This window comes from Panicum hallii, chromosome 1, assembly GCF_002211085.1.
Source record: "Panicum hallii strain FIL2 chromosome 1, PHallii_v3.1, whole genome shotgun sequence".
Lineage (NCBI taxonomy): Eukaryota > Viridiplantae > Streptophyta > Magnoliopsida > Poales > Poaceae > Panicum > Panicum hallii.
Window position 1 is genome coordinate 50,476,521 of NC_038042.1, and position 25,196 is coordinate 50,501,716.

The following is a 25,196-nucleotide window of genomic DNA, read 5'->3' on the forward strand; positions in this document are numbered from 1 at the left end:
ACAAGCCCGCTATTTTTTTTGCCGGCGCCCTCTTCCGAAGAGGAGCGAGTGATGACTCCAATGGTCATCAGAGGGGCGCATGGATCAGCGGCCAATGATTGCGGCACAGCAACCGTGAGCATCAGCAGAATATCACGCGGTTACTGCTGACCCGCTTCAACACTTGACACGTGTCTCGTAGCTCCAGCACCTGCGGCCAAAATGTCTACCACTGGGATCAACTCCTAAGACAATGATAACTCGTTAGATCTGCATCCCGTGCGCGCTCATGCGACGCTAAGACTATGCTCGGCCCTGGACTGGAGGAAATGACACCTCGGCCTGAACAATGACAAAGCGATGGCCCAGTTCTGTAAGCACCAAGGATAGTACAAGTACACTTCCGGAGAGGCTAACGTTTAATCATTCCTGCCATGACCCGCTCACGACAGTGAACTTAGAACAAAGTTCATACCCTCTTACAGCTGGGATGTGCTCATTGGATTAGCGAAGTAGCGCTTTCTACAGCTGGGTGGTTCTTTACTGGGGTCTTGCTTGAACAGGGCCCGCAGCATGGTCGGAGCTGTAGGCACAGGCTCTTCAAACACCCGAACGTGAAGGTGCCCATCGTGTGACAACTTCTCCAACAGGGTCCGGCAAGTCTGCAAAAAGGTAATGCAAAGCCAATCAAGCAAGAAAGCAGCATTCAGCGAGTCAGAACATGTTTGTATTTCAACTTTCTTCTATCTGATGGAGTTTGGTTGGCATCTCTTCTGCAAGATCAGTAAAAGGAAAGTACAGGAAATAGAGAATGGGCCAGATACCTGGGGATTCAATACATCCATCCGATGGATAAGATCTTCCTGTAACACAATAAGAGCAAATCACACAATTAGAACCTCTAAAATAACAATGTCGATAACGACAAATCCTTTATTTTATTTTAAAAACTTGAATAATGGAACAATAACCAATGAATGTTTGTGAATGAGTCATTTTTCAGTGACAACACTGAAAGGATAGCCTGATGTAGACCAACGAACTATATCACATGACAAGTATAAGGTCTTGTATCTATAATTGGGTTGTAAACATTTACATCCATCACCAGAAACTTTTATAACAGTGGAGCCAAGGTTTTCAGGATGAGGCACAAGCTTACAGAATCAGTGTCCAATGGAGAAGGGAGTACAAGGTACATAATTTCAAATAATCCAACAGCTTACATTATGATTTGTTCCTACTGAAGTCAACATAAAAAACTAAAATATGGTGCATTGGTCCATGTAAGAGCAAGTAAAGGTAATACGTCTACAATCTCCCATTCACGAATATTTGTCAACTTTGAGCAAATATGAGTTACCTAAGGGCCCACTACTTATACAGTGTGACCAAAATGCTCTTCATAACTAACTACATCTCTATCACAAAAGTGACTCTTTCAAGAGCATGCAATATACAAGGATGCTGCCTAGTATTTGTCAACAAATAAAGTGGTAAAAGATTAGTAGCACTCGTAAACTGATGAGGTACAAAAATACCAAGCACTGCATTGGAGAAATGTGGGCCTCCAGCTAACTGTACACGGGTACTCAATCTCAGATCCTTAAGCATTCTATTAGTTCTTTTATTTTTACTGGTTTCCTAATATGAGTAGATTACTCCCATCAGATTTTCAAAGCCAAAGCGATTTTTCAGTATTCCAGACATTCAAGCATTCAAACATCACATTGTAAAATTGGAATAATTCCAAAGATGGTAATAACATGTGTGGAACTTGATTTTGATACCCTGAATTTGAAACTCAGGGCTGAGATTGATTAATACAAATTCAAATATCAAACATGTATACTCCTAGAATTGTTTAAAACTTACCTGGTGCCTTCACTAGATACTACCTACCTAAACTCTTCTCAAAAATGAATATTGTTTTCCTAAATAAAGGATATTGTGGCCAACAATGTCACCCAGTGTAATGGAAAACTTATTGTAGACCACATAAGCAAGCAAAACATAAATTTCCTGTTGAAGAAAAAAGGTATAAAGAAAAGCAAACACACCTCCATTACTCCAGGATAGTGCATGACATAACCAATTACTCGGCGACTTAAACCTTCATAAACAGTGCTATTAGTGCTACCATCACCATTTATCCATGGTAATATAGGCTGATAAATATGCCCTCCACAATCATGATAGCAACTACTCTCCTTGTACTCTATTGGAGTAGATGGCCTTTCATCATCCCCAGGATTTTTGCTGTAAATATGAGCTGAGCTCAACTTGCTTTGAACATTAATTATGGTCACTGTGTGCCCATCACTAAGCATTTTTATAGGCCCAGGAAAATTAATAGGCATGGTATGCTTCTCTTTCAGTAGATTTTTGGGGTCTCCATTATCCACAACTTGAGAAGTTGGAGGACCTGAGCAGCTGCAAGGATTGCATTCTGCAAGTGTGGTTATACGATACTTTGACAAATGTAACGAGTCCACGATCTGAACACCATCATATGCATTGACCTATGAAGCAATTGAATGAATCCCACCCATTAGCTAATGGAGTACAAGTGAATGAACAAAAAATGACAAGAAAGAAGCATGAATAGAGTAACATACTAACATGCTTATAATGCATTTATAACCAGTGGAAACAACAGTATCATTTAAACCACACCTACAGGATTAACATATACTGAATGTTACAGCTTTACCTCAATAGCCAGCTGAAATCTCTTGAGCGTATCAACAATTCTGTAGACCAATTGCATGGCTGCACAGTTAAGAACAAAAAAGACACTAACAATGGTTGTCATTAAGAAACTATATGAAAAATATTTGCGCATAAGCGTATCAAGTACCTAATGAATGCAGTGCCTGTGACAATTCTCTCAAAGTAACTCCTTGTTCGCCAGCTTGATGAATAACACAAAATGCACTCCTGAACAGATCAGAGGACCATGTGAATGATTCATTTTGGTGCTCAGATACTGACGGTAACTCTTCCGCATATTTTTTCATAGCATCCCAAGGCCATCCACTATAAGAGTTCTCCAACTGAGATTCAGACAATAAATGCCTATATGAACTTGAGTGATTTGAAAACGATGGCATGCTGTGCCTTTCTACATGCAAATCAACATCCTCGTTAATCATTGCCCTGCTTGAAGTAAAAACAAGGCATTCTTTATCGTGTAATTCTTCCATGCGATTGCTTGTTTGAATTCTCTCAAGATCTAGACCAACTTGGATTGCAGGGAATCCTTTCTCCCGGCGGTAGCAAAAGTCGCTTTCTATCTTCGGCAAAGGCTTGTGTTTCTTAGCCTTTCCGCTTTTCTGTTTCATCATATCAGCCTTGCGCTTCTGACTACTGTCAACCAATCCGCCGGTGTCTACGGTAGAGCTGTTAGGCTCATCAGCCTCGCCAACTCCATCACTAGGCAAGAAAGGTAAAATGAATAGCTTTCCCGACAAAAGCAGAGAGAAAAGATGAACAATTTCTCCACATTGTATATCTGGATACAGATAAATTCCATTGTCTGTAGCATTCTTTTGCTGCGTTATAAGCCAATTAGAAAATTCAAAAGCCTTTCTTCCTGAACCAAATGGGAAGGGTGAAGTACAAGCATTGGTTAAGAACTTTGAAGAAAGGGTGTATGGCTTCCCTCCACTCCCAGTAACCTGTGAAATGGGGGGAAACATGAATGGATGTACAAGAATAACTGCGGCTTTGAACCACGAGCCACTTAAAAAAAGTAACATCCAATTCCACTATTTGGTTAGGTGAGAATTAAATATTCCATACCCTTCGTAGCATTATTTCAAATAGCATGAACAAAGATGCTAAATAGGAAAAAAAATGATCCTTTCAGAACAACCTAAGAAATTCGTAGAAGATTCTTCAAAGTGGTTCGACTGCTTATACCATAAGGAAAATAAAAGCCAAAGGAAACTACAATAAGAGCATAAGTGTATTTTGGTATCAAAGTGTCAGCACTGAGAAAACCTAACTTAGATCACAGTTCACTGCAAGATAAAACAAAGTTCGCTATTTGTCATTCTGGGTATTAAATCAAGCTTAACTTTGAATATAAAGTCTTAGTTCAGCATATAGCCATCTATTTGTCATTCTGCATAAACTAGGGGCTGTTTTGTTCATGCCAACCTAACCCTTGCCAAAGTTTGCTATTACAAAAACATACTGGCTGCTGTTTGGAAATTTGGATTGGCACCAAAGTTTGGCGTTACCATGGAAAATTTGGCAGCACCAACAATGCTCAAAATGGAGGAAGAGATCATGACGAGGTTTTTGCGCACCAACACTTGAAATGAATTTATCTTATGAAGATGGCGTAACTGTTTTACGGGCTGTTTGCACCATAATATTCTTTGTAATAAAAACTACAAAACAAGACCCCGCTTGGCTATATTTTGACAAGGAAAAACAATTAAATAGTATGAGACCCCATATGTCACATTCACTAGTTTGGACAAACTTTGGCATGGCTACAATCCAAACACTACTTTCTCTACCAGTTTTGGCATTGCCCACAAATTGGTATGGCTACAAACCAAACACTCAAACTTTGCCTATGTATTGGCATCACCCGGGACCTGGAGTTTAGAAGACCCAAAATTTGGTAAGGCTCACGTGGGTCATACACCAAACATACCCCTAATGCCAATCAAATTTCAAAATATCTAAGTCGGGCACAGCATATTGAAGAACAAATATACCAAAGGAAAATAAGTTCCAAATACTAACCAAGAAATTTTTTTCTTTAAGGAGGGAAACGGCAGTAAAAATCTCGCTCTCTGAATAAAGCTGCAGTGTTGCCGCTAGTGAAGCTTGTACATCTGATCCTGATGATCTGCTGAGGAATACTAACTTCAAAAGCTCCAATGCATTTGCAACGGGCAATGATTTCCGTACACCTCTTTCAATAATCTTATTTCTGTGGTCCTTAATGGTCTTTTCTTGAGGTTTGCAGCGAACATCCATGCTTTCACTGGGTTGGACTTCATTCGAGTCTCTGCAGATTTTTTCCTGATCACAGAATCCACTTTCTGGAACTGGAGTTCTTGTTTTTGTTTTACCTCGTGTAGCCTGATTATTTTGAAGCAGAAAATCATTATTAAAAAGTAATGATTATTCTTAAGTGGAAAATCATTTTATATATATATATATGTTGGCAGTTGATCTTAAATGTAGAAATTACTCACCGATAGTTCCTGCAAACTTATCGTGTTCTTCGTGACATCATCATCATTATTATTGTTCTTTTCATTCTTGGCCCCAACTCTCTTGGTCTGGTCCACTTTTTCTGTCCGAATTAATTCAAGGACTTCATTAAGTGCACTCTTTATTTCTGGAACTTCGAAGTCATCCCAATTGAATTGCTCAGAATCTGAATCCAAACTGGTTTCATTACTACTTTCTGAAATCTGAGGAAGCAATCTTCTCTTTTTTGATCTCCTTTCCTTTTCAAGGTATCTAGTATAACGTTTCCCAAGAAGGTTACATATGCACATCACAGCTCCTCTTATGTTTTCATTTCCCTTCAGTATTGCCATCCTTCTACGACATGTATTCGGTGGAGCTGGAAGGTCAGAGAGAGAGTTCCAAGCTACACGATAATATCTTGCTCCAAGTATTGCACGCATTCTGATGTATATCATCAGCAGTTTTCTGCAAATAATAATAAAAAAATCAGGACTATCACGCATAACCTTTAACTCTAGTATTAAGGTTTAGAAATATATTTCAAAACAAGAATGGGCACACTGAAAAAAATAATACCTATCGGATTCATATGTCCACAAGAATCTTTTACTTCTCATGCAGGTTTTTCTTAGGATAGTAGATCGACTGATCACTGGACTGCTTTCCCTATCTTCATCTGCATGGTGTGTAGAAGTACTGCCAGTTCTGGACACCGGCTGATCACTTTGGTTTGTTTGGTCAGTGGGTGATGAAGAGATTGTCTCTGGTACTTCCTCATCAAGAGTAGACTGGTCCGATATTTGTTCAACAGATCCACAAGCTTGTACTTTTCGTTTAAAGAACTTCAGGGTGATCTCATCAGCAGATCTCTTTCTTTTCTCAGAAGTCAATCCAGATCTAACTTTTTGCTGCTTTTGTTTAGCAGTAATGCTGGGCTGTTCACGAAGCCGAGATTGCCTTTCATATGAAAGGCGAAGCACCTACATAAGAAACCAATCGTGTTAATCTAACACTGAGAAGGGACCATATACAGAATAAACAGATAAAAATGCCAATCAGTACGGAAAGATAGAGCATTTAAAAGGGAGAGAGCACAGGATAATGATACAATTCAATGTAGTAAACCCTCTATCTCGCATTATTTGTCTGTTTCCTTGTGAAGCGTCCTGTTACAATGTCTGCCACAATGTTTGTCCATCCAGGAAATGAAAAAATTGGTTATTGCAATATTTCCACTCTTGACTCCTACTTTGCTGTAAGAGAATTTTGGTGGTTGCACCATGCCATTTAAAAACTCGACCTACGTGGGGTAAGACAGCCCCCAGGCATTTGCTAAGAGAAGACATTCTCACGTAGGTCGAGAAAACCCCCGGACCCCTGCCCCACCCTTACACAGTGGCACCGTAGCCCATGTGAGATGACCAACGACCTAGGCCGGGCCTTTGACCTGTGCTTTGGCGTGGGACAGACGGGATTTTTTTAACCTCAGCCTGCAATTCACTCCCACGGGGCGTCGAACCCAGGACTTGAGTTCTACTAGAGCCACCTAACCAACTCAGCTCGCAGCATGCCATTTGACACTCCATGCTCATATATATGTCGTCTACAAATGTGTGCAGTCAAACTTTGACCTCCAATATACGAATAAGTATTAAAATGTGTCACATAAAAGTAGTATTAGTAGATTTATCATGAAAAATACTTCAGATTGACTCTATTTTCAATATCTTTTATTGCAATTGTTCAGGAAAAGTAATGGTCAAGACATACACTGGAGACATTGTCCATATATAAAATGGCAAGTAAAAAGATGGAGGGAATAGCTTTAAGTTATTCCATATTTGGATCTCCTTAATTTGTCTGCATGGTTGACTTATTCATACTGCTGAAAGAGCACTTGACGAGAAAAAGCATAATTGCAGCAGAGATGCACCTGATTTTCTATTTTTTTATTCTATGACTTCTGAATCTTGCAGGTGTCGGTTTTCATATCATGGAGAAATCATAAATAAGCACACAAAAACTTTCGTAGTTCGACTAAAGAAATACAGAAATGCAAAATGAGATCAAATTATTATAGTAATTCAGATCCCTAAATGAAAATAGGGAAGATCGCAAACACATTACACATACCTGCTCTACAGAGAGATTCAATTCCCTTGCTATTCTAACACAGTCTTTAAAAGGAATTTTACCCTTCTCGCTGACATTCATAATACGCTGTTGCAATTCCAGTCGTTGTTCGGTAGTCATGACTCTAAGTGAACTCCATGAACGAGGATGAGAAACCTACATGGAACATAGCATCATAGATTATACAATACAATGTAAATAAAATCTCTGATCCAAGAGACAGCTCAATAAGTTAGCCACTTCCAGCTAGTATCGCTTCCAGTGAATATAATGGTGTTCAGTAACAGATAGTAGAACAACTCTGACAAGTAACAAACAATGAATATGCTTGCACCTGCAGAGCTGAATATGTATAGTCAAAAGGTACAGACAAGAAATAGAGCAAATACGATATGAGTATCAAAATCCTGGAAATTAGTGTTTCAAATAGCACTAACAGTAGTGAGATTTTTGGGAACAGCACTGCAGCAATTGGTCATGAAAAATGACTTGTCAATTAAAAGCAACACCATAGCAGATATGTAAGGTACTGAAATCAAACCCTGATGGCAGAAGCAGGAGGCTGTGAACTAGCAAAGATACAGTCAAGAGTCGTCCATTTAAATGCAACATTGTTATGTGGGACCACACTTAAGCTAGGCGCCACAAGCAGGCTAGCTTGACTCAAGCTGAGTAAGCTTGTTAGATTTAGGATGCTGGCTACTTGTTTAAGAGTCAGGTTCAGTAAAATAAGATTGGTTTGTTGTGATAAAAGTTTTTCTTTAATTGTTAAGACTGGTTTGTTTCAGCTGGCCTTCTATACATACGGAGCAGTGCTGGCGGCCCACAAATAAAGCAAGTAAGAAGTTATTTTCCTCTCTCTTCTCTACATGGCCCTCCAGGTACCATTTTCCCTTGTACCGTTCTCGTCCACCACGGCTCCAGTAAGATAATCCAACCCCACAACAAACACGCATAGCTCAGTCAAGTATTTCTTTTCATAGTTGCAAATCTAACTATTTATCTATATATTAGCTGTCAAAGTTGAGGAGTTTGAGCATTCAAGTTCTAAGTACATTTAGTCAGAATGGAGGGAGAGTATTAGGTAATAATCCTATGCTTAATGATGTACGACAGATGTGACAAACCTCAGGAACAGAACAGCCAGGGAACGCACTAAATGGCTCAGCCAAGCCAGCAGTCAAATAACAACACTCCAATGTTTCCCAATAGGAATTAACGAACTCCTGCTTCAAGAGCACAAAATCATGCCGAACTTTTTTATGATTGTTCAGTTGGGACGACGGAAGAATTCTCGGTATAGGTTCTTCAATGTAGGGCCTGAGCTCCATCGAATGTGTAGGAATGGAATCTGAAGGTACACCAGCATCTTCTATGAATTCTTTGGCAAACTGAACCAACTGTCAAACAAAGCCACAGAAGTTTTCATCAGTCTGCTGCAGCCTAGTCGTCTATGCAATTAAATATTGAACAATGTAGAAGTATCCACTATCTTACACATGTAGCAAGTATTAGGTTGTACATACAGAATGAATAGCATTTCAGATTTGTGCTCAGTAAAAGTTTTTAGGATCGCACCTAGGATTCTAGATTATCATATGGTTAACTACAAATATTAGAAACGAACATCAAGTGCATTACCTTGAGCTTGTCTAAAATATTTATTAAACGTGAGAGTCGGCCTTTGGCATGAGTATCCATAAGCTGGTTGTATTCCTCAGTAGGAATTTCTGAAAGTGTTTTTCCAAGCCTACACCAAGTTATCATGTTATCAATTTTCTTTGCTGATCCAACAACTTGTAGAAAGAGTTCAAGAGGCATTTCTTTCGTAGCTGCTTCCATTGAAAATAACAGGTTTGATTGATTAAAGCTCTTATCATAGTGCCCTTCTTTGACACAACCAAACACATTGCACCAATCTGGAGAAGCATTGACATATGCCCACAGAAATTTATGGAAAAGCTTTGCCCGAATCATCTTTGCACCAATGAATCCATTAGCATACATAGCTTCTAATAGTAATGGTTTATAAACATTAACTCTGCGTGAAATCCTCAGACCTGTTATGGCAGTCGTATGTTGATTTTGCTTCACTTTAGCTGCTGCAACTGCGCGAGATTCAGTATCAAAGTTCCTTTGTCTGATCCTAAACTGTTCCACAAGTTCTGGTGACAAGTCTCCAACAGAAGAATGCAGTACTACATCAATGAGACGACTGCGAGTATAATTTGTAACCAAAGGAACACTAACTTTGATACATTTGCAACTTCCCTCTTTCTGAAGCTTATTCAACGTGCGAGTCAACGTCTTCCTATCCATTATTTTTCCATCTTTCTTTTCAAGCCGCTCTAACCATTTATGTAACTCCACCTTTAGTACAAATTTCTTCTTCTGCAAGGGCCCAAAAGGAAAAAAAAGGCAAACATAATGATTAAATGCGCACACAAAAGGACACAGGAAACAGAAAGTTGCTCATCGGAAACAAACAATAAAAGAGAATTATCTAAGTACTCCCTCCGTCCCATGAAAAGTGCAATCCTAATGTTTGAAAAAAATCCCATAAAAAGTGCAATCCTAAAAATTGGACCTCAAGTACCTACCTAATTAAGTGGTCAGATTTGATTTGCATGCCAAAACTAACCGCATGTGGCAAACAAATGAGGGTATGAGAGTTTTTTCACACCACCACTAATCTGTCTGAAAAAAACTAGAATTGCATTCTTCATGGGACGGAGGGAGTAGTCACTATCACTCCCTCTGTTCAAAAATATAGAAGGCGGCCTCCAATATGCAACTTTGGAAGTTATTTTATATGAAAATGATAGTAGAATTGTAAAACTATTATATATTGCTAAAACATATTGTATGGTGAATCCAATGACACCATTTTCAAACGACCAACTCATACAGTTTATTTAATTAGTTTATGAAAGTTGGAGGCTTGACTGGACAGTTTTTCAAGCATCATATATTTGCGAATGGAGGTAGTATTGCACTACTGCCTAGGGTAACAAGGGAAAGAATGCATGTAGAAATTCATCAAAGAAAACAATCATAGGATTAGGATCTTGTCTCATGGACCACAAAAATATGCATGGTCCTAAATATGCAGTCCCTTAAACCTTTCATAATGGTATAGAACAGTCAAAATAGGTATTTGGAAAAAAAAAATATGAAACAATAGAGGGGATTGTAGGTACCGCATCACCCTGCCATATGCAAAAATCAGGGCTATTTATCTTTGAATCATAGAGTCTACTTTCTCCAACCCCCAAAAAAATAATTAATAAAACATACTGGCTTAGATGCAACACACTCGAAAAATTAAAAACTATCACCGAACTTGTTTATGCAGTTTCAAATTATGGATACAAAAAGTAAACAAGTAACAACAACAATAAACAATAAAAAAATAAGACCAGCACATCTGATGTATCCATAACACCTGCAACTAAAACATGAAACAGGCAGTGCATCAAATATAGAGAACAAAGTATAGAGTAAATCACGTGCTACAATTCAATATTGAACTAGCATAAATTTACATTACAGCACATTTGCATTTGACGGATCATTTATGTGAATAATCTTGATTGAAAAATAAATACTTGGGAAGATACCTTTAACATGTGCAGAATCCTTCTATGGCGTTGATCATCAGAAGTTAATGGACGGCTCCGTCGCCTCTTCCTCTGACCCAAAGGAAGTTTATCTAGAAGAAAAGCATGTGATCACAAACATTGAGTTGAATAATATTTTGTCTCCAACCTAAATTACACAAAGACTAAAGAGAGGTAATAGTTTGCAAAATCAACACACCATATTACTTGAAAAAAAATTAACACAGATAACTATTAGGTGACCTAACTTCTATACTTGTGAATCTAATAACCTAGCAAAGAACACGCCCTTCGTTATGATTTCGAATTTGAATAGGACTCTTGAGGGAAAACAAGATATGCGGGATTTGAAATGGATCATATTGCTCAACTATGGGTACATCTGGTCAGACATTTGCTTTAAGTTTCCTAGGATTAAAAAACATAAAGCTCTCTGGATCTATTAGTGATCTTAAAGTCGAAAAAGGTCATTGTTTAATCAGCACACTGCAAGCTCTTACTGCAGTGTGGCAATCCCAGAGATATTAGCCACAGAAGATAACAAAAATAAACAGATAATTATGCAAATCTATGTCACTATACCTTCTTCAACTAATTGACAAGCTCCAGTAGAAGCATCAAGATCGTTCTGGATATGATGTCCAATTGGTTCATCGTGGCTCTCTTGTTCAAGCAAGAGTAAATTGTCATGTGGGCTAGAAGGATCCGATTCTTTCGATGGAACTAGGGACCACAAATCCGAATCATCATCACAATCTTCTGATAGCACCCCAAAATTTTGCAGAGCAGTACCAGCTTTGTAGAGTGAGAAGTTTTCTGAAGTCCAAACTCGGTACTGTGATGTCTTGTCTGGAACTTCTGCTTCCCAAGTTAGATTGAATTTTTTGAGCATGGATGATACTCGTTTATGGAGCCTTTTGGAATTGTTGTGTCCAAGACGTTTGCCAATCTGTGGGAAGTTGTACAAGACATTATACTAATTTCAAGATAAATAAGAAAAATATCATCACACATCAGATAACACAAGCAAACTCCAAACTGTATCACATAATGATGTGTACTCAAGCTTCTCTATATACTGATTACTATTATCAATACATTGTGGGCTTCAAGACAGCAGCTTTTGCTCATGGATCTATTTTATTTACTAGGAAGCATACTGAGTCAGCAAGTATGCTATTTCTGTCCCCAGGATCTTCTCTATGTTTGCATGGGAAATTATTCATGTTTCCATATCTATAAATAACATAACCACAAGTCGATAACCAAGCAAAACAAATATCTTCAATCTGGTTTTAGGCAGTAACCATAATATAGTATCAAAAAGAATAGTAGGTAAAAGAGAACATGTACAACTAGAGATGAAACATAATTGCAATAACAAGAAAAATAGAACCACCAATAGATGCTAAGGAGTGCAGCATATTATCAAACAAAAACATATAATACCACAGAGTTGCACCAATGTAAGGTTTCCGAGAAGTACCTCAACAAGTGTTATACCTTTTGTCCCTTCGGCACTGATCATATCATATATACAGTTCTCTAATGGAAGTTCCAGAACTTGATCAGTTGCCTGACCTTTTTTGCCAAATTTGTAAGTTGACGCTGTACTTTTCGGCTGAAATTCATTTGGATCAAATTTTTTCAGCAGACGTAAACAGCGGACAACCTGAAAAAGGGAAATGAAATTATAGCTTGTTGCTTAATAATGCATGTGAAACAGAAAAATAAAATATTAAAGCAGGCACGGTGCAATACGGATTGAATCATCTATGTGGTTATAAGCCTAACCAGCTCATCTACAATATCTTGCGTCAGGTTTGTTGCAGTTCTGAAAGTAGTTGCAAAAGAAGTAAGCTAGGAGGGTGGACAAGATGAGTGTGATGATGCTTTCTCTCTCATTTAGGTCTCTGGTATAACATTCCATGTATTTAGGTTGAAATGTACAAAGTCTCAGCTCTTGCACCTTGTGTACTCTTTCAATCTTGCTTAATCAGAAATGGAATTGCACATCATTGCCTCTTCAGCACAAAAATATATGCAAAGTTTAAGGTAGCATCTAACCAGGGTACGGAATCATGCTAGTATACGGTACTCGAGTTAACTGGAAATCCAATGACAAATTATACTTCTATAAAAGCCCAACAGTTTTCGAGTTACAGGTTTAAACATTTCAATCCTGACAGGAAACACCAGGAACTGGGAGAATGAACCCCAAAAAAATAAAAAGTGGCATTAAGTAGCAAGTGAAAATGCAAAACAGCAACAAGGATGAACATCACCTTATCATCAACTTGAGCATCAAATATTTCAACAAGTTGTGCATCTCTTAGCCTATGCAATACCTGAGAGGAATATGCCATCTCAGTAACAGTGTAACACAATGAGGGGAAGTACCATCAAAAATTATGTAAACTAATGGCGTGTTTGGTTTGAGGAGCAGAATGTTGAATGAACATCCAAACATAATCCACTTGTTTGGTATGAGGAATAGGATTGATTCACCCATCACCACCACATCTACCATCCCTCATAAGCACATGCCGAGTACAAAATGAGTAATGATGGCATCCCTTCAAAATTGTGGGTTGATCAAAATATATAGGAAAAGTTGGTTCCTCAAACCAAACACTCCGTATGTGATTTCAAGCAGGCTTACATTTCTCCATGCTCTGTGCCCATATGCCATCCTGTAGTCGAGATCGACTTTTATATCTGATACAACGAGAGCCTAGGGGACATAATTGTGCAAATTAGCAAACTGGAAAATCTAAAGCAAATACCAGTAGAGCTTCAATGGGGAAAATGTGGGCGCAATTGACCTTTCCACTAGCTTCTTCAAGTTTATCACATATGGCTTTCATTGCTGGAAGATAATCATAAATAGATATATCATTCTTGGAGTTAACACCAGAAGTCCCATCTTCTTGCAAAGCATCTACATTGGTCTCTTCATTGCTCCCCAGTAGCTCTGGCTTTGTAATCTCAATTCTTTGTTGTGAAGTCATGTTCAAGTCTTTGGCATATCGGGAGAGATATAGTGAATTGGTATTGATAACCTGTTTATTCTGTGAGGTATCTTCCCTATCAGCTCCATGGTCTTTCATCTTTATGATAGTTGATTGTCTAACTATTAACCGCTGTGATTCAAGACTCTTTACAATAAAATGGAAATTGTTTCCTTTCATTTTAAAATTTTTGCAAAGCTCATTCTGTGTTACACCAGAAGTCCTATAACAAAAGCAAAGATGTGAGAAACTGCAAACAAAATAGTCAAAGGCGAGATTAAAAAAAATTGTCTATGAACATACCCCGTTATGTGAACAAATTAAAAACTGGAAATAGTACAAACATGCAAGAAAGGCACATAACCATTCTGTTGGACGGTGTCAGTTATGCTAATTTGTGGATTAAGGAAACAACTGACAGTGTTCATAAGCATATCACACCGTGCTAAAAACTCTGATTTCTGAGCGACCTTAAATCAGACATATAAATGTTAGGCTCCCTACATGTCGTCTTTTGTGGGCCATTTGAAAACTAAGCACACAGAAATAATTGAACAAAATGAAACAAACATCAATTGAACAGAGACCAGCCAAAAGAAAGGAAACAAGGGATGATGAGCATTGGTTGGGGAAAACTATATAGAAGGCAAAGAAATACTATAATCAGTCCTTAATTTCGAAGGAAATTTCTATGTAGTGTGAATGGATGTAGAAAGGTAACGTGATCTATGGCTTCATAATAAATACATACACATAAATTATCCTTTGCAGGTAGTCAAATAGGCAGGTAAATTAAGTGGATTAATATTCATAATCTTCCATTCCATAGAACTGAGTTCGCAAGTCACAAATAACTACTGAGACTGATAAATGAAACTGAAATGAAAGGCGTGACAATCATATTTGCCCAAAACCCATGGCGGATCGCACCTGCTTGCCGCAACACACTCCAATGCCGCCTTCTGGACGGCACTCAGCTCCGTTTTCGCGAACCTGCGTTCGTACATCCCGAGGAAGTTGTCCCTGATCGCCGCGCTCGCCACCAGCCGCACGCCCCGCCGCTCGGCCTCCTCCACGTCCTTCTCCACGGGGTCCCCGGCCGCGACGGGCGCCCCGTCCCCCTCCCCCTCGACGAGGTTGACAACGTCGAGAGCGAGGAGGCGGGCCCACAGGGCGCGCTTGACGGGCGGGCCGAGCGGGAGGCCCGCGACATCGAGCGCGCCGCGGAGCGCGGGCCAGAGGTCCGCAACGGGGATCCCCGGCGCAAGGCGCGCGCACACCTCCTCCAGCGCCGCCGACACGAGCCTATCCATGATTGTTTCGTGGGGTTTAGGGCTTTAGGGTTTTGGCTATGGCGGCATCGGGCACGGGGCTTTGAGGGAAGTGAGATCGGGGAGGAGAAGTGCGCGGGACACTGCGAGGTGGCTCTCGGTGGAGGGAGGTGACGGACGCGACCGCGCGGCGACTTCGCCGGTGGCCGCGAGGGAGCGAGACGCGGCGGATACGGTGAGAGTGAACGGGTACTGATCGGTGGTAGTGGTACGACACTACGCCCGTATGAACTCTCGGTGGGTCAACAAGTTTTCGGTAATACTAGTAAACATTTGCTACGGGCACCCAAATTTAAACAAAGTAAAAGTAATTTTACAAAAATATGGTAAAATAATAGATACATTATCTAAACCATAAATTTTAGTAGCAAAATATATATTAAAGATGATGGAAAAAAGTGTATCTAACATGCCAAATATCTTTCTTAATTTGGTTCTATTTTATATCAATATTCACTGTCGGACTCAAAACCAATCCCAAGTAAACCATTTACTTAGTGACGTCCAATAAACAAAATATATCACTATAATAAACTTAGTGCATTAATTTTCTGTTGTTCTTGTCCTTCTCTTTGAAAGAACTCTCCTCCGAATCTCTCTATCAACACAAAAACACAGAAAATAAAAACCTAGCAAAGATGTATTTGACATAACATAGTGCACACGGAGCTAGTAGAATTCACTAACCTACAATGTCTCATATACCACTACAGAGTGAAGCATGTCAATCAAGCAGGAAGCCAGGCAAAATAGATACCATCACAAGCAAAACAGAGTAGTAGAAGCTGCCAACAATACTTGTGAACCTTGGCAGCAACTATATCAATGTTGATTTTATCTTAAACCATTGAGAAAAGCATAAAGCAATCAACTGAAACATCACATCTGGATGCTACCTACTGAATGACAGAGGGCTGTGCAAATGCCATCAATAAGAAGCATGACAGTAGGAAAATTTTACTTATACTGAAAGCTTCTGTAAGTCGTGGAGCACAGCATTTTTCATGCATAAGCGGTAGTATATAGGTGGTTAGATTTAGCGGTATGACTCTCCTCATCTTCCGCTCCCAAAACTGAGACGTCTTTCCACTCGAGCAGTCCTGTTGGAGCATTGAAAGGGAAAAAAAGAAAATATAAGACTACACTATTAAGGGTTTCAACAAAACTCATGGCAGAGCTACATGCAATTCGATGATAATGAAATGTAATGCAAAATTGAATGCAAATCTAAAAACTTTAACTTCTCTTCAGATAAATCCTTCTCAAGCCCCAAATAGTGTTGCATGCCAACTCACCTTTTGATCCTGCCTATGTAAACACTATTTACTCTAGATAAGTCCATTTTACTTGAGTGTTAGCAGAAATCAAGAGAAATAGAGGCAAACTTTACTTCTTTGTACTTCTTTGTTGGATTGGGGATGTCATTTCCATCAAACCATTTAGGAGTGAAATTTACTGACTCTTTATCTTTTCATTATCTTTTCAGTGTGCTACGACCATTCCAATAATAGGCATGTACTCATCTGAACTCTTAGCTGAATGGGACCCGTCGCCTATCGAGACCTCATCTCTAAATGGCTTCTTAGGATTTGCAGGCTTCAACCAATAGGACAAGCTTGGGAGCTCCAGCTCTGAATCATTGTTTTCCAGTACCTTCTTTCTGGTGGCATGAATAGTTGCATCAGTTTTCAGGACTTCTCCATAGATGGTGTGTTCACGCTGTCTCTTATCTTGTTAGAGGGTGATATAGAATCCTCGGAGCTCTGGAACAGGAAATATTTATCAGATATTAAAATTTTCATGGCAGCCACATTGTCATTCTTTGCACACTTTGGATCCTCTGATGGATGTAAGAAATCTTCTTTTGATATCCTATGTTGTTCAAAATCCTTAGCAGGATCTAAAGTTTGGTGTTCTTCATCTTGCGCACAAGCTTCAGTAATGTTCTCATTTGTCAACTCTTCGATATTAATTGTAAGGGAAGTAGTTGAAGACTGCAACTCATCATTTGTTTTTGAAGAACTGCAATGATGAAGCCTAAACATCCAAAATATTAATCTGGTTGCGTTACTACTTTCTACAATATAGAGAGAGGAGAGAGAGCAGCAACATCTTCAGACATAAGAATAGTTACATTTCTTATTCAGTAATATTATCAATATCAGTAGCAGATGGTACAAAGTTTGCATACCTCATTGCATCTGTTACATTAGAGCTCTCATGAGACCTAGGAGTTTCACGGTTCTCGGCTCAGGGACACATCAGACATGGCAGGAAGACATCTTGAATGTGTTTCCTTCTGATGGACTGAATTCACATTCTTGGGCACCTTTTAGGTTTCATTTGTAGTTTCCAGCAATGCACCATTGAGTTTTTGGATAATGCACCATAAAAGATAACTGATAAAATTCACCATTATGAAGTAGCTATTCTTTAACCACATCACACATAACAATATATGAGATAAAGTAACATACATAGATTATCTATAAGAAATAACTGGATTAAAGAAAAGAAATGTATTGTGTTTATACAACCAAATTGGCTGCTGCCTTGTCTTGAACTCTTTACCAATTACTAGCACAAGTTCAATCAAATGAGCAATGAATCAACTTAAAAGAATGTGCCAATTTATATCCAGGTAAAGTTGACATGCCAGTATCCAAGAGAAATTAGCATATCAGTGTGTGCAAATTATTTCACTAACACCACAAGCATTATACATATAAAATATTCTGAAGGAGCATATCACATATAACGAGAAATTTATGAAAAAAAGGAGGTAGCGGGACCTATAATCAACCAAGGATACCCAATTGTACGTGCTGGTCCTAGTCATGTAAATTCAGTTGAACCGAAACCATAAGATACTGCACCGATAATCAAGCGCATGGAGAAAAAAGATAATAATCACAATTAACAAACGATAAAGGGAATAAATCAACGCAGGGCCTGATTTTGAGAATGGCTGCACCGGGGGTTCAAGCTCCTGATCCATCCCCTTCCTCCAATCGCTCTGGTCGGCCCACGAGCTCACTGTCTCCCACGAGCTCACCGTCTGCTTCGCCATTGCTCCCTCATCTTCAACCAACAATCGGCAACACTGAAAACAAACAAAAGCATAAGCCTCGGAGGAGCAGCCTGTGGCTCTGCCGCATGTGCAAGATATACGGAGCAATGGGATCTGCTCCGCATCCCCGTGCCGTCGGCGGCGGCGGTAGGGGTGACGATGGCGTAGTCAATGCGACCGCTGAAGCATGCACAGGCACCGGCGCCGGCGCTGACGTCGGTGGCGGCGCAGCATTCGGAGACACCCCAGGAGGAGGAGGCAAAGGGAGCGGCGATGGTCGGTGGCGAGGAGCCCAAGATCGTGGCGGTGGTGGTCAGTGCGCTTATTGGTCCTGTCGCCACCCTCCATGGCAAGATGCACGGTGGGTCCTCATTGGCGGGCAGTGGACGACGGTGGGGAGCGAGGGCTAGCTGCGGGTTCGGGGAAAGAGGCGCCTCACAATGGCCGGCTAAGGGTTGGGGAAGGGAGGCGTGGGCCTTGGTTGGCGGCGCGGCGAGCCTGTTCGATGAGCAGGGGAAGAAATGTGTGGCAGGCAGTGGGCGAGCAGGTACGGCGATGGCAGCTAGGCGGGGTCCAGGGCTGCTGGTGGCGCGTTGAGGAGGGCGGTGGCGGCAGTTGCGGCGCAGGGGATTGAGTCGCGAGGTGTAGAGTGGAGCAGCGTCGGCGCATTGGGGAGGGGCGTTGGTGGCGGTTGTGGCCCAGGGATTGAGTCGCGAGGTGGAGGGTGGAGTAAGTGGGAGGATGGCACGAGGGGCAGGGCGGAGTGTGGTGGAGCGCAGGGGATGGCGGTGAGGTTCGGAGGGAGGTACTGTCGGTAGATGCGGGGGTTAGAAGCGGGTCGGGGAGGAGGGAGTGGGCGGTGCAGATTGTACGGAAGGATTGATCGGACGGCTAGGATACGAAGTTAGTAGATCACGGGGAGGCGGAGCCACGAGGTTGCAACCTGGACACTAGGTGCTTCTTAGCAGTAGAGATTCCCAGTCACGCGCGTTTGTCGCAGATGCGCGCTAACCAGGCTTCATTGGCCCATTTATTCTTTCCCAAGCCCACATCGTCATGAGGTCATGCGCTCTCCGGAGGCCCGGACACCTCTACGGACACTATGACAGATTCCTGCTGGTCATGCCGTGGGTTCCAGATTTACTTCCATTTTCTTTTGTTTCTTTTACTTTTTTTTCTTTCCACTAGGATGCAATAGTAAGATTGGATCCAATTGAGCAAATTCTAGTATTTGTTCCGATGAAACAATTTGTTCCAATACTACGATTGGATCCAATTGAATAAATTCTAATATTTGTTCCAATGGAACAATTTGTTCCAATGGTCCAGTTGGATGCAACAAATTCAAATAGCAAATTCTAAAAAAATTTCCATTGTAACAGAATTTTACATTTGTTCCAATAGAAAACTTTTGTTCTCGTCTGCGATGCAACAAAAGTTTCAGTTCCACTTACATTTTTTTTCCAGCTCTCGTCTGCGATGCAACAAAATTTTTTGTTTCAGGACCGGTGGGGAGCGGGTGGCCGGCGGCCCGAGAAGAACGGAGCATTTGGCCCAACAAACCGGCGGCGGGCGCTTCTGCGATGGTTCCGATCGCAGTAACGCGAGTTACGAGTTTTTTGTAAAAAGGGATTAAAAAAAACAAAATTTGAAAAAGGGGTGCCAGTTGGAGAAATTTAGAGAAATGGGTGCCTCCCGCCCGCTGAAAGGGCGGAAAGCAGCCTCCCGCCCAACCATAGGGCGGGATGCTCAAAAAAAATTTACAGGGATCTCTTCGCGAATAAGAAAACTTTTTTTATTCGCGAAGAGATCCCTGAAGCAGGCTTCCCGCCCGGCCACTGGGCGGGATGCCTCCCGCCCGGCCACTGGGCGGGATGCCTGCCGCCTTGGTGCACTGCTATTTCATGTGTGTGTGTTTTCTGGCTTCCAAAATTCGTAACAATTCACAGAAAAATCCAAAAATAGCAAAACTAGTTTTGTTAGAAACTAGATTTCAAACTCTATAACTTTTGTTAATGGAGTTTAGTTTGAAACAAAATACTTTTACCCCTATTTTAAAATTAAGATTAAGGAAAGTTTATGCTTAACTTTAGGATTTCATGCTTTGTTGTTTATGAAGTTTGGTATGACTATTCTATAAACTCTAGGTACCTTTGTGCAAAGTTTCAAACTCAAATTTGATGTAAATTTAACTTCTTTTGTCTTGAATTTTTCAAATTTGAAATGTTAACTAAACCTAATTATAACCCTTTTCTAATAAAAATCTATTGTTATTCTCTAATGTGATATTATTTAATATCTAATATATAGTCAAAGTTCTAAAACCTATAAAGTTCTAAAATCTATAATATTATGCTCCTGGTCCATTTTTCCAAAGAAGATTACGGTATCTAAAACTCGTACGAAGATAGTTAAACGATAACGTTTGCAACGTACAATCTAAATGACAAGGAGTACCAGTGGCCATTGCCAATGACTTGCATTTTGCAGATAAGTTAACCAGTCCTCGTTGCTTGCAAGTGGCATCAGCTCCCAGATCAAAGCGTGAGTGGTACGATTTATGACGCATTGAACACTCACAGTGTGTGTCTCCTGATTAATCCTTAATCCTCTCATTAACCAGTTGCATAGGGATTCAAATGTTCTCTCGTGCGGCCTGGTAATTCCTCTAACCGCACAGTTGAATTCACTTAAATCTACCCTATTCGGCCCATAAATCACATTTCCTTCTCCGTAATATATACTGAAAATACCCCTCTTGAAAGATATATCTGTCAATCATTAATAAACTAGTTATACTACATATTAATACACAACGAACGACGATCCTAAATTTCAGATTATATTTTATAGATTCTAAACTATTCAGATTATAAATTATACTAAAAATAAATAAAAATACTAAAAACTATTCAAAACATAACTACTCTAAGAAATATTTCCTAAATTATAGTCATTTTCAAGTATTTATACGGCTAGAATGAGAAAATAGCTCCAAATCGACGTGTGGACAGGGCTTCGCCGCTTCCTCTTCTCTCTTCCTCTCCTCTCTTTCTCTTTTTTCTGATTTTTGCTGGATAAAATGGAATTTTCAGGGCAGGTTGGGGCTTATATAGCCCATGGGGGGACCTCCCGCCCAACCAAAGGGCGGAATGCCCCTAAGCACAACATCCTGCCCTTTGGTTGGGCGGGATGCCCTCCCAGGGACCTCTCCGCGAAAAAATTATTTGCGAAGAGGCCCTCGGGGGACATCCCGCCCGCTGGTTGGGCGGGAGGTCCCCGGCCCCACGCTACCCGCCCGTTCAGTGGGCGGGAAGCACCCATTTTCCTAATTTCCCCCATCCGGCTCCCCTTTTTCGAATTTTAATTTTTTTTAATCCCTTTTTTAAAAAAAAAGTTCCGCGAGTTACTGCTATTCGGACCCCAAGTTTTGGGTCCGCGATACACGACTCAATTTAGGTCCATTACTTTTTTTTTGAAGAACCGGCCCAGTACTTTTTTCTTTTGAACAACCGGCCCAGTACTTATGTTCCGCCACGCTAGGCACACAAAACCTAAACCAAAACCTCTCCAGCTCCTCGCCGTCGGCCGTCGCCCACGAAAATGGCTGCGCTCGCGATCCTCCTCCGCCACGGTCGCCGCGCCCACGCCCACGGCCTCCGCCTCTCCCATGCGCTCTCCACCGCCACAGCCGGCACCGACCCCGGCACCATCTCGGTGTCCAACGCCAAGCAGCGCCTCCGCCGCGAGTTCGATCCAGACCGCGCGGTCTCCATCCTGGAGGCCATCGACAAATCCTCCATGTCAGCCGGCGCCACCCGAAACGCCCTCTCCGTCGCCGCGCGCCGCCTTTCCCGCGCCCGCCGCTTCGCCGATGCGGAGGCACTCATCTCCTCCTATCTCCCTGCGTGCACGACCGAGCCCTACCTCGCCGCCGTACTGTGCTCCTACGCCTCTGCCAACCTCCCCGAGAAGGCCCTTGACGCCTTCCGTTCCACTGCGCCGTCTCTCCCGACCCCCATCTCCCCGCTCCCCTTCAACGCCCTCCTCTCCACCTTACTACGATGCCGCTGCCACCATCAAATCCCCGCCCTCTTCGCCGAGCTCTCCAAGGAGTTCTCCATCACCCCCAACAACACGTCCTACGGCATCCTCGTCAAAGCATACTGCATGAATCGAGACCATGCTAAGGCGAAGCAAACCTTGGATCAGATGCGTGAGCAAGGTATCTCACCGACCACCAAAACATACACCACATTAATCGATTCGTTGTATAAGCAGAAAAAGGCAGAGGAGGCTGAGCTCTTGTGGAAGGAGATGGTGGAGGGTGGATGCAAGCCTGATGTGGCGGCGTATAATGTGAAGGTCACGAACTTCGGACTGCATGGGAAGCTGGAAGAGGTTATGGAGGTGATGAAGGAGATGGAAGCAGATGGAGTAAAGCCAGACATCATCACCTACAATTTCCTCGTGACTAGCTATTGCAAGAATGGAAAATTGGAGGATGCCATGGTTCTGTATCGTTCACTAGCTGAGAAGGGGTGCTCTGCAAATGCTGCTACGTACAAGCACATGTTGGCAGCGTTGTGTGAAAATGGCGACTTTGATGCTGGGTTGGGCATCTTTGTGGAAAGCTTGAAGAAGAACAAGATACCAGATTTTAGGACAATGAAAGGGTTGGTTGAGGGATTGGTAAAGGGAGGCCAGGTGGCTGAGGCGAAGAAGGTTGCTGCGGAGATGCATAAGAGGTTCCCAAACTTTTTACTGTCTGGGTGGAAGAAGCTTGAGGAGGAGCTTGGGTTGGACTCAAATAGCGGAGATGCTTCTCATTCAGAATGTACATCTGGAAAAATTGTTGCTGAGGCAAAGTCTGTTGCTGCAGATGCAGAGACATTTGAGCTTAAAGGATCTGTTGCTGAGGAAACTGCTGTATCAGAAGAATCTAGTGATGATGAAGCGTCTGTGCCTAAGGAAGTGCCACGAGGTCCTGCCTAATTGGGTATTATCATGTTCTTCAAGTTTAGTGTGTTTAGGATGATGTTGAGAATGTCTGAATCATTTGATGACAAAGATTTGACAAACCTGCATCACTGCATAGGATTTGGCATTTTTGTTGCCTTCCTCTGAACTTTCAGTATCAATGCTCTTTTTGTGAGAGGTGAATTGGCAGAAACTGCATTGCTTGGTGGATTTATAAGATTGCATCGAGTCTGCCATAGCCCCGTAAGCTTCCAGGCTCATGCAGCTGGAACTTTCTCATATGTGTGCCCTTATAGCCATATAGTTGTTATAAGGCATGTCTGGTCAGTTTTTTTCAGCAAGAATCATAGCGTTACCAATTCTGGCATGCACCTTCTGTTGTATATTTCCTGGCTTGGTTGGATTTGGCCATTTGGGTGCATGCTTACAAGAAGAATCAAATGGGGATAATGGAGAGTATGGTCCATCATCAAACATTTGGGAAAAAACAAGGCAATAAAGATAGTAGCTAGTCAGGTTTTATGGAATGAGTTATCCTTATACCCAACATTAAGAGTAAACTAGGTGGCGCTTTTGTGGATATCACAAGCAAATTCTGTTACATGTTCAAGAAACTAAAGCGATACAATGTAAATTGTCATCAAAATTACTTCTAGTTCAAACACGGTCTAGGGTTTGAATGAAGGCCCTCTTATCATTCATGGATCTCAACAAGCCACGGTCGCCGCTGGATATGGGGAACTTGTTAGCTCGCAGAGGTTGTGCTGGCGTCGCAAACTTCCCTTTGAGGACTGATGAATGTAGCTAGGAGCGATGGAATTCGAGCAGAAATTAGATCACTCTCTGACGCTCTCACTCTTTTGGCTAATGGTCGTTCTTCCTGGATCGAGTTGGCTACTGAGTTTTAACAGAGCAGGGGTATGACGAATCTACTTGAACGAGCTGTTTGCTTCAAGCCCTGGCAAACCTGCTGCTGGGGATTGGATCCTTTTCTTTCCTTTTCGGGCCTAACACTGCCCGGTCCCAAGCCCGGAAAAAGGTGGAGGGGGCACGGCTGCTGAATGACTGCGGTTTAAGTGTGTGTTGTGCCGGTGTTTTGTTTGGAAATTTGGCTCATGAGCTGATGTTTAGTTTGCACCAGGCTTTGGCATCCACTCAAGAATCACGAGAACAAATTGGCCCATTATCATCGAAGTTGATTGCTAGAGAGCCATGGCCCATGGAAGAGGAAACTTGCAACTGGAACTGTCGATGTTAATGATCAAGCTGCATACAGTAATGGACCGCATGAGCACATAAAAAAGCAAGTCCTCACCTTTGTAATTATCCACCAATTGTCCATTTTCATCGATTTTTCAAACGAATATGCCGCAACCCAACTATCCAAATCCATCGATCCAGGCTCCAATTCCAAATGTGGCAACTGGCAAGCAGCACTGGACTGAAACCGTCAGACTGATCTGTCGAAACGGCCGGTTGGAAACAACGCTCCAGTCCATAGAAAGATTCAGAGCTTCTTGTTGCTACCCATCACGCGCGAACTATGCTCCCAATCTTGTTTGCCACTTCGATGTTGCCACACCAGCTGCATGTGTGTGAGCTCTATATAATCCAATCTGCTTCCTGGGTACACAAGACAAGAGTGTGGGTTTCCGAGTTCTGAACCCAGAAGGATGAATCGGCATCAGCTGTCTGCTCCAAAGCAGCTGGTTGCTGCTCTCCTGCTGCTTGTCGCCTGCGTCGCCTCACATTTCGGGGCCGTGAGCGCCCAGTACGGCAACAGCGGCGCCGCGGGGACAGGACAGGGGCCCTTCTGATGGCGCAGGCCACTTGCTGGGCGTCGCCGCCG

General features: G+C 41.7%; 2 protein-coding genes and 1 pseudogene across 2 annotated transcripts; 1 reads left to right on the top strand and 2 right to left on the bottom strand.

Annotated features, from left to right (window-relative positions):
• Window positions 1-322: 322 nt before the first annotated feature.
• On the bottom strand, window positions 323-15,508 carry LOC112876342. Its single transcript, XM_025940468.1, has 18 exons — window positions 14,897-15,508; window positions 13,781-14,189; window positions 13,618-13,689; window positions 13,241-13,303; window positions 12,442-12,627; window positions 11,538-11,904; window positions 10,956-11,047; window positions 8,977-9,726; window positions 8,463-8,735; window positions 7,336-7,491; window positions 5,779-6,182; window positions 5,202-5,667; window positions 4,744-5,085; window positions 2,840-3,659; window positions 2,693-2,751; window positions 2,040-2,501; window positions 804-842; window positions 323-641 (listed from the first exon to the last, which is right to left on the bottom strand). The coding sequence occupies exons 1-18, from the start codon at window positions 15,277-15,279 to the stop codon at window positions 459-461; spliced, it is 5,526 nt and encodes a 1,841-aa protein (XP_025796253.1). The 5' UTR covers window positions 15,280-15,508; the 3' UTR covers window positions 323-458.
• Window positions 15,509-16,258: 750 nt separating this feature from the next.
• Window positions 16,259-18,367, bottom strand: LOC112898169 (annotated as a pseudogene).
• A 3,554-nt stretch (window positions 18,368-21,921) lies between these two features.
• Window positions 21,922-23,626, top strand: LOC112877487 (pentatricopeptide repeat-containing protein At4g36680, mitochondrial-like). The gene has a single exon (XM_025942156.1). The coding sequence runs from the start codon at window positions 21,971-21,973 to the stop codon at window positions 23,360-23,362; it is 1,392 nt and encodes a 463-aa protein (XP_025797941.1). The 5' UTR covers window positions 21,922-21,970; the 3' UTR covers window positions 23,363-23,626.
• Window positions 23,627-25,196: the final 1,570 nt, after the last annotated feature.